This window comes from Anopheles merus, chromosome 2R (assembly GCF_017562075.2).
Source record: "Anopheles merus strain MAF chromosome 2R, AmerM5.1, whole genome shotgun sequence".
NCBI lineage: Eukaryota > Metazoa > Arthropoda > Insecta > Diptera > Culicidae > Anopheles > Anopheles merus.
This window is the reverse complement of record NC_054082.1, coordinates 32,225,853-32,234,931: the sequence shown is the minus strand read 5'-3', so window position 1 is coordinate 32,234,931 and position 9,079 is coordinate 32,225,853. Positions and strand designations below refer to the sequence as shown.

General features: G+C 45.5%; 1 protein-coding gene and 1 long non-coding RNA gene across 3 annotated transcripts; one reads left to right on the top strand and one right to left on the bottom strand.

The window, feature by feature from the left end:
- The first annotated feature begins 1,640 nt into the window (after window positions 1-1,640).
- LOC121589784 lies at window positions 1,641-7,439 on the top strand. 2 transcript variants are annotated; one of them, XM_041908924.1, is made up of 2 exons: window positions 1,641-3,331; window positions 6,744-7,439. In XM_041908924.1, the coding sequence occupies exons 1-2, from the start codon at window positions 1,679-1,681 to the stop codon at window positions 6,804-6,806; spliced, it is 1,716 nt and encodes a 571-aa protein (XP_041764858.1). In that variant the 5' UTR covers window positions 1,641-1,678; the 3' UTR covers window positions 6,807-7,439. The 2 variants fall into 2 exon arrangements, with proteins under 2 accessions (XP_041764858.1, XP_041764859.1); XM_041908925.1 differs by lacking the exon at window positions 6,744-7,439 and adding an exon at window positions 5,806-5,857.
- LOC121589785 lies at window positions 5,696-6,185 on the bottom strand. Its single transcript, XR_006004344.1, has 3 exons — window positions 6,095-6,185; window positions 5,853-5,961; window positions 5,696-5,783 (listed from the first exon to the last, which is right to left on the bottom strand). It is a non-coding gene; the product is annotated as an uncharacterized LOC121589785 (long non-coding RNA).
- Window positions 7,440-9,079: the final 1,640 nt, after the last annotated feature.

Here is a 9,079-nt window from a genome sequence, read left to right as displayed (position 1 = left end):
TAGACCTTTAAAAAACACAATGAATAGTCAATTAATGTGTGACAAACTATGAGGAACACATCAACTCATATCGATCATATTTATCAATCTATTATTAACCTAAAATGATGAATATATAATGGGTAACTCTCAAAAAAAAACATATTATTTAAAAAATTAGCACAGGCAGCATTAAAAAAAACCTAATAAGATAAATCGAGACAGTACCTTTTTTCCAACCCATTTGATTCCATTCCCGGCCACTGCTGGCAAACGGGCTATCACAATGACAATTACGTTATTTTCTTTTCGTTAAGTATGAAATCTGGAAGGAAATGTAAGGATTCTTTTACAGTGAAAGAAGTGCAAAAAAAAAAAGAATTCGAACAAAGGAACACCTTCAACACCGAACGAGGTGCTAGCGGGAAATTGGTTCACCTCAAAAGAGTAAGAGATTCGTTCAAAATAATCACTACCCCCCGTCAGGCGGCCAGGTGGAACCTGTACGAACGGTTTAGCGATAGTACACGGAAAATGGTAGCATAAAGCACTCGAACAATGTAAAATAGAGGAAGAGTAACGCCAGCGGAAACGAATTCGAGAAAAAGAGTTCGTCCGTTCTCTGGTTGCGGTGGTGTGCAATTGCACCACCACCAGTTTTAAACCGCACTGCGCGTCATGTGCCACTCTGCGGAGAGACAGTATTACAAGTGTCTTTAGTGTCTGCGTGCTGCTGCCGGAATCATACTCGAGCGAATCCTTTCGCCAGCAGTGCCACTGCACTACAATGTGGGCATTCTTCGCCAGCTGTAGAAAGAATGCACTCATAAAGAATGTTCGTGGAAAAAGTGGAAAGGCAACACAATGGAGCTCGGATAGAGTTTATGTACGAGTGTGTGTGTGTGTTAATGTGAGAGAAAGAGAGAGAGAGAGAGAGAGAAAGAAAGAGAAATGCAATGGTATGAAACGCGCTGGGGATAAGCTGGTCGAGAAAAGTTGCTCGTTCGTCATTTGAAACGATTGAAATTTTGCGATGAGATTTTTCCCGTTCCCGTTTTCAATTGGCGAGAATTGTGGTGTCGCTTTTGCTTGGAAAAGAAACCAAAAACAAGCAAAAACTTTCCGTTTAAACTTTCTTCTACACGGCTTGAAAGGGGATGCGAAAAAAGTGCATCCTCCCAGGGCATAGCCGTAGAAGCAGCAGTGGAAACTGTGACAATACCTGTTGTTTACCAACAGCGGTTCTAGTTTGACAGATGCGTTGTGGTGAAGTGAGAGAGAGGGACAGGTAGCACAGGCGAAACAAACACGGGCGAAATAGAGAGAGTAGGAATGGTTCATCCCGAAGGAGCTTCGCGTGCAACGGATGAACCTGCGCAAATTAAGTGGAATGACCGCAATCGGTTTTGCGTGAAGTTTTAAAACGGGCACGAAGACGAAAATCGACCTCTTTCTACCATCGCGCCAAGAGAAGAAAGTTCAGTGAATTTTTAATACAGTTTAATGAAATTAAGTGAATTAAGAAAACTGATGTTTCAACTTTAAATTCGCGAAAGAAAGAGCTTTGTTGCTGGACGCAACAATTTAAAAATTCACTACTTACGTTTCACGAGTCCTGGTAAGACGCGAACCCGCAGCGCCTTAGCGAAACCGCAATATCAGTGACGTGAAGCAAGAAGGAAACCTCACGGCTTGGAAAATGGAGGATAAGCAGTGTGGTGTGTGCAATGGTGCAAGTACGGAAAATGCAGTGGAGTGCGATCGATGCGAAGGAATGTTTCATCTTGCGTGCGTGAACGAAGATGAAACCGTGTACAGTAGGGATTGGACATGCCATCTGTGCACTCCTGAAACACCGCCCCCCGCTTCATCTACCCTTCATCGTGCGACGCCCGTAGTAGCGACCCAACCAGCCCCGGTAGCAGTGGATACGAACATAGTGAATCTGGAACCATCCACCAGAGCAAGATCGACGGAAGTGATCACGCCCGTATCGAATCCTCCGAATGATCCATCAAAAGCAAGACCCACTCAAACTGCTGATTGTCCATTGGACAATCTTAGCAGAACCTTCCAACGTTTCTTGGAAGAAGCACGCGAGCCACGCAGGCAAGAGCCTGACGTGATACAACGGCTCGAATCCGTGCTAAACACCTTTGTTCAACGGATGAATCAAGAACAAAATCCGCAAGGATCACGCCGGGACAATCTAGGATCTACGGCGTTTTGTTCGAGTGATACAACCTTGAACATTAATCAGAGTCAGATACTAGCTAGACATTCCGTCAACGCCCAGCTACCGACGTTCGCCGGTAACCCAGAGGAGTGGTCCGTGTTCGAAAACGCGTTTTATGAGACGACGGAACTATGTGGTTTCTCTGACGGAGAAAATATTATAAGGCTGCAACAAGCATTAAAAGGAGAAGCGTTTAAAACAGTCCAGGGGAGACTCAGGAAAGCAGCTAACCTCAAAGAAGTCATGCAAGAGCTCAAATCATCGTTCGGACGTCCAGAAGTAGTTGTGAAAACGTTGTTGAGCCAGATTCGACGACAGGTACCCCCGAGAGCAGAAAAGTTGGAGACGCTTGTGCAGTTCGCCGTATCCGTGGACGAAATGTGTGCTGCTGTGAGAAACAACGGGGTCGAGGAGCGTTATGATGGACCCGTGTTGGATGAGCTCGTTGGTCGTCTCCCTCCGATGATTAAGCTGATGTGGGGCATACACAGTCTTACGTTGTCAAAGGTCAACCTGGCTGCATTCGGAAAGTGGATGCAAACCATTAAGCATGCAGCCCAAGCGGTAACGAGCCCTGCAAATCTTATCGAACCACGATGCAGTAAGTATTTGCACATGCATACTACTAATCCCTCCTCGCAGAACTCCACAGAAGCCGTTTGTGCATGCGATAACGGCTGCGCTCGCTTATACGAATGTGACGGATACTGGCAGAAAAGCGTAGCAGATCGCTGGGACATCATTAAGCGGAACTACTTGTGTAAATGTTGTTTGAAAAAACATCGTGCGCCCTGTAAAGAGACGAGAGTATGCGGCAAAGACGGATGTACTGTAAAACACCACCCGTCACTACACAATTCGGCAGGTAAGGGAAGACACGAAGCAAATTTCTCTCACTCTACAGCCACCGACGAGAACATACTATTGCGATACGTGCCAGTTGAGCTGCAGGCTGTAGGAAAGACGATCAGAACAGTTGCTTTTCTCGACGAAGGAGCGTCAGTATCGCTAATCGAACATTCGCTAGTTGACGAGCTGGAACTTGAAGGGACAAACCGACCTCTTTGTTTGAAATGGACTGGAGGACAACATCGCACTGAACGAGATTCAAAACAGGTGAGCGTAAATATAGTAGGAATATCCAGTGGTGCTCAGACCTTTGAAGCCTCTAATGTACGAACGGTGAAAAGTCTTGGGTTGCCCTCGCAACGCGTTAAAATGGATCGTTTACGAACAAAATATCAGCATTTAGCATCCATTCCATTAGCACCATATGCTTCTGTACCTCCACGCATTCTCATAGGAATGAATAATTATCATCTCACTGTTCCATTAAAGACGATAGAAGGAAAAACAAATGAACCCGTCGCAACAAAGACGAGGCTAGGATGGGTAGTTTCGGGTTGCGATTCGTCGTCAACTTCTAACAACAGCAACATTTTGGCATTTCATCGAGCACATATTTGTGATTGTGCAGAAATAGAAACCAAAATTGATCAAGCTCTAAAAGGTAGTTTTGCGCTCGAAGAACCCACATGTAAAGGCGGCATAAACACTCTTTCAAATGATGAGGAACGGGCGAGTGTATTGCTGCGTAAACACACCTCACTACAAGGTGAGAGGTATGTCACTGGATTGTTGTGGCGCTATGATGACGTAAAACTGCCAAACAATCGAGCAATGGCTCTCAAACGCTTGGAATGTTTAGAACGCCGCATGGCAAAAGATGAGCACCTTCGAGAAATGATGGACCGAGTGCTGAAAGACCATGTTGAAAAGGGATATATTAGAAAATTATCAAATGAAGAGCATAAGTTTAAGCATCCTAGAAAGTGGTATCTACCAATCTTTCCTGTATTTAACCCCAATAAACCAAATAAGGTTAGAGTAGTATGGGATGCAGCTGCAACAGTGAATGGAATTTCGCTTAATTCCATGTTATTGACTGGGCCAGACCTTCTTTCACCACTGCCGACTGTACTAAGTCGGTTTAGAGAATATCGTGTTGCTATTGCCGCTGACATTCAAGAAATGTACCATCAGGTTATGATTAAAGAAGAGGATCTGATTAGCCAAAGATTCCTATGGCGAACGGACCGGTCGCAAGTTGAGCCCGATGAATATGTGATGCTGAGGATGACCTTTGGGTCAGCCTGTTCACCAACTTCCGCCCAATTTGTAAAGAATGTAAACGCGGACCGTTTCGCGGCCCGCTATCCTCTAGCCGTCGAATGTATTAAGCGTCATCACTACGTCGACGATATGCTTGCCAGTATAGAGAGTGTGACCGAGGCCACGAAGCTAGCACAAGATGTGAAATTTATTCACTCACAAGGAGGATTCAAGCTTCACAATTGGATGTCGAATTATGGCCAAGTATTAGATGGCGTTGGTAGTAGCAACAGCCGGGAGAAGGATATGAACCTCGATCCAACAGCTTGTACCCAGAAGGTCTTGGGAATGTGGTGGAACGCAAACGAAGATACGTTCCAATTCAAAGTGCCGTTAAAGGATGTAGATGTTCTACAAGGGATCGTGATACCAACCAAACGGCAAGTACTGAGCACGCTTATGACAATCTACGATCCGTTAGGCTTGATAGCAGGCTTTTTACTGTTCCTCAAAGTCTTATTGCAAGAAGTTTGGCGTTCTGGAATTGGGTGGGACGATCAAATACCCAGTTCTCTGCAAGACAAATGGAAGGAGTGGTTAACTTGCATACCCCATCTGCAATCTATCAAGATTCCGCGATGTTACCGCACGTCCATCAGCTTAGAGAACTGCACGACACAGCTTCATATTTTTGTAGACGCCGGGAGAGACGGTTTCGCAGCCGTGGCGTACTTCCGATTCGAATCCGAAGATCAACGGGAAGTTGTGTTGATCGGCGCAAAAACTCGAGTAGCTCCGTTAAAATATACATCGATTCCCCGATTAGAGCTGCAAGCTGCAGTATTGGGAGTTAGACTGATGACAGGTATTCATCAATCACACCGGATAAAGATCCATAGACGCTTCTTGTGGACCGATTCAAAAGACGTTTTGTGTTGGCTCAACTCGGATCATCGAAATTATAGCGTCTACGTAGCTCATCGAGTAGGCGAAATATTAGAAAACTCGTCAGTAAAGGAATGGCAGTGGGTGCCGACTAAAAACAACGTAGCCGACGAAGGTACAAAATGGTCCAACCTTAACCGACACTGCACGACCGGAATGTGGTTTAAAGGACCAGCGTTCCTACAGCAACCGGAAAACGAGTGGCAAGTGCAAAGCTTCAGACCTTCAACTACTGAGGAAGAGTTACGCCAGACGGTTTCATATCATCGTGAATTATCCCCAGTAATTATCTTTGACAGATTTTCTGATTGGAAACGCCTGCATCGAGCCATCGCCTACATGTGGAGGTACATCAATAATTCTCGTCTGCCAAAAATGTCTCGATATTTTGGACCCCTTTCGCATCTCGAGCTACAACAAGCTGAGCAATCGATCATCAAGGAAGCGCAACGATTAGAGTTTCCAGAAGAATATCAGCTACTTCTGCATGACAAATCAGGTACAAAGGGATCTAAAATGATTAACAAGAAAAGTTCTCTTTATAGACGTAGTGCATACATGGACGACGACGGTATCTTACGAGTACGAGGAAGAATCGATGCTTGTCGTTACGCAAGCCATGACATGAAGAGGCCAATTATTCTTCCCAAAAAATCCTGGCTCACCGATCTGATTGTAACGGAGTACCACTGGAAATATAAACATCAAAATCATCAAACCGTAATGAATGAAGTGCAGCAAAAGTTCGATATTCCTGGCCTACGAAGCGCGTGCCACAGAGTGCGAAACAATTGCTTTAGATGTAGCCTTCGTAAAGCTTACCCTAAACCTCCAGTGATGAATGAGTTGCCGTTAGCTCGAGTGTCGCCGTACGCCAGACCGTTCTCCTACACAGGGATAGATTACTTCGGACCTTTTTTGGTCGCTGTTGGACGGAGACAGGAAAAGCGCTGGGGTGTGCTGTTCACGTGTCTAACAATACGGGCCATACACATAGAGGTGGCTCACAGCTTGAACACCAGCGCTTGCATCATCGCTATTCGCAATTTTATCGCACGTAGAGGGACTCCGATTGAAATCAGAACTGATCGTGGGACTAATTTCGTTGGCGCTGATCGTGAGTTGAAAGATGCGGCGAAGCAGATAAACACCGAGGAGCTGATAGATGAAATGTACCTCCCCGATACGACGTGGATATTCAACCCCCCCGGAGCACCACATTTCGGTGGTGCATGGGAGAGATTAATCCAATCAGTTAAACGCACCCTCTCCGGCATGCAATTTACCAAAACACCGACAGATACCGTTTTCGCCAATTGGTTAATTGAAGTAGAAAACATTATCAACTCTCGCCCACTAACACATGTATCGGTTGATAGTGAGGAAGAAGCCGTGTTAACGCCAAACCATTTTCTCTTGGGTTCATCTTCTGGAATAAAACCATTAACATCTCTTGATGATTCTTCCGCAGCCCTCAGGAACAACTGGAAGATGTCACAACTGTACGCAGATCAATTTTGGAAAAAATGGTTAGCTTCTTATCTGCCTACGCTCACCCGTCGCAGCAAATGGTTTGAGACCCAGCCGCCATTGCAATTAGGAGACCTCGTGCTGATTGTCGATGACGCCCTACCAAGAGGATGCTGGCCTAAGGGAAGAATCGTACAGCTCGTACCTTCGAAGGACGGAACAACTCGGCGTGTGCACGTACAGCTTGCGAACAAAAAGATTATAGAGAGACCGGTAGTAAAAATCGCTGTAATAAACGTAGAACCGCACGAAAGAGTTTAACGCAGTCAAACACCGGGGCCAGTGTTGTTTACCAACAGCGGTTCTAGTTTGACAGATGCGTTGTGGTGAAGTGAGAGAGAGGGACAGGTAGCACAGGCGAAACAAACACGGGCGAAATAGAGAGAGTAGGAATGGTTCATCCCGAAGGAGCTTCGCGTGCAACGGATGAACCTGCGCAAATTAAGTGGAATGACCGCAATCGGTTTTGCGTGAAGTTTTAAAACGGGCACGAAGACGAAAATCGACCTCTTTCTACCATCGCGCCAAGAGAAGAAAGTTCAGTGAATTTTTAATACAGTTTAATGAAATTAAGTGAATTAAGAAAACTGATGTTTCAACTTTAAATTCGCGAAAGAAAGAGCTTTGTTGCTGGACGCAACAATACCATTTGGGAGAAAGTTTTTGTTGGCAGATCGTTTGCTGGCTGTAATGCGTGTATTTTACCGTAAGGGTAGAACGAAAAAAAGAGATAGAGATAGAGAGAAAGAAAGAGAAGGAGAGAGCGATGGGGATACTTGAGAGACACAACGAGACAAGATAAGGAATAGTTGAATCTCGAAATAACGCAAAGCAAATGAAGATGTGCGGTACGAGACGCGACGAAAACGGCATTTTTGTGGAAATAATTTCAATCTTGAATCATCCTAGACACCTGCTCGCTTGTTGGGCTGCTTAGCTGGCACGTTACGCTTCACGAGGCCCATTAAAGTGTTCGCCTTTCTTGTGTGCCACAATTGTAATTTGGTTTTGAGAAGCACCACTCGGCCGTTGCATCGTTTGAAAAGGGATTTTTTCGCAAACCACATCAGCACGGCAGTCGAGCCCTCTCATTGGCCGTTAAATCTCTGAAGATCCTGTTTTGAATGGGCACAGAAATTGTTTGTAAGAGCCACATTTTCTCTGCTTCTTGTTCAAGAAAGCTACCTTCAACTTGGATCAAGAATGCACCGACTGTTTCGGTCGAGAGCTAAGGGTTAGGGCGGCAAAATTCTGCCTTCAATCGTGAAGGATGAAGTGAGCTATTGCAAGGGAGATATTGCACGGACGAGTAATGCGATGGTATTTATGCTCACTTTCCGCCCACTCGTGCACTTGCTGAGCTGGCCTCTGGGAATGAGCTGGCAGAACACACAATAAGCCCACTTGAAATCGGGCATGAAAACGTCAAGTGTTGCTTTGCAAACGTCAGCGGCGCCGAGTCAGCAACGCTGCGCGAGTGGGTCCTTGGCAAGTGTCGAGTTTAAGAGTGCTAATTAAAAGATGACGTTCATAAAAATACACCAAAAGAACATAAAAAGCTCACTCCCACTGCAACAAATAGGGTAAGGGAGGGAAGCACTGTAATGTGCCTTCGGGGCCTCAGCTCGGCAGCGGCCTTTGATGGGATTTGAGGAGATACTTTTCGGTCCTGCAGATGGAGCAATGATTACGTTTGCGCGGGTTTTACGTGTTTATCCTTCGGGCGATTGGTGTTTATGGTAATGTGTGCACTGCATTGAAAATTCATGCCGCTCGCTTCATTATCGAATAAACTGGCAGCGACCGCGAAATGGTACGCGAAACGCGGACTGGGACGTTTGTTTGGTCACTGTACACACAACACAAAAAAACTGTTCAAACTTTTTGAAGTTTAGCTTACCATGGTGTGATACAGAATGTGTGTGTGTGTGTGTGTGTGTGTGTGTGTGTGTGTGTATGTGTGTGCTCTAATGGCATGAATATGGTATTCGTGGCAAACGTGTCGCACGGTGGTGGGAAAAAACTACTTTAAAGTTGTGCAAAGCGAGCCAGGAAGCACGAAATAAAATATAAAAACAAATAAGCAAACAAACCACCCCACCACCCTCATCTCTCATCTCCGCCCCACGAAGCATAACATCGTGTCATCGGTAATCGTAAAAAGATGTTTTATGTGCGAACATTAACGTCACTGAGCGGCCAACAGAGCGTACAGGAACGCCGGGAGCGGTCATCCGCGCAAGGGTGGTTCGCTGATGATAACGCAAACAGAACAAA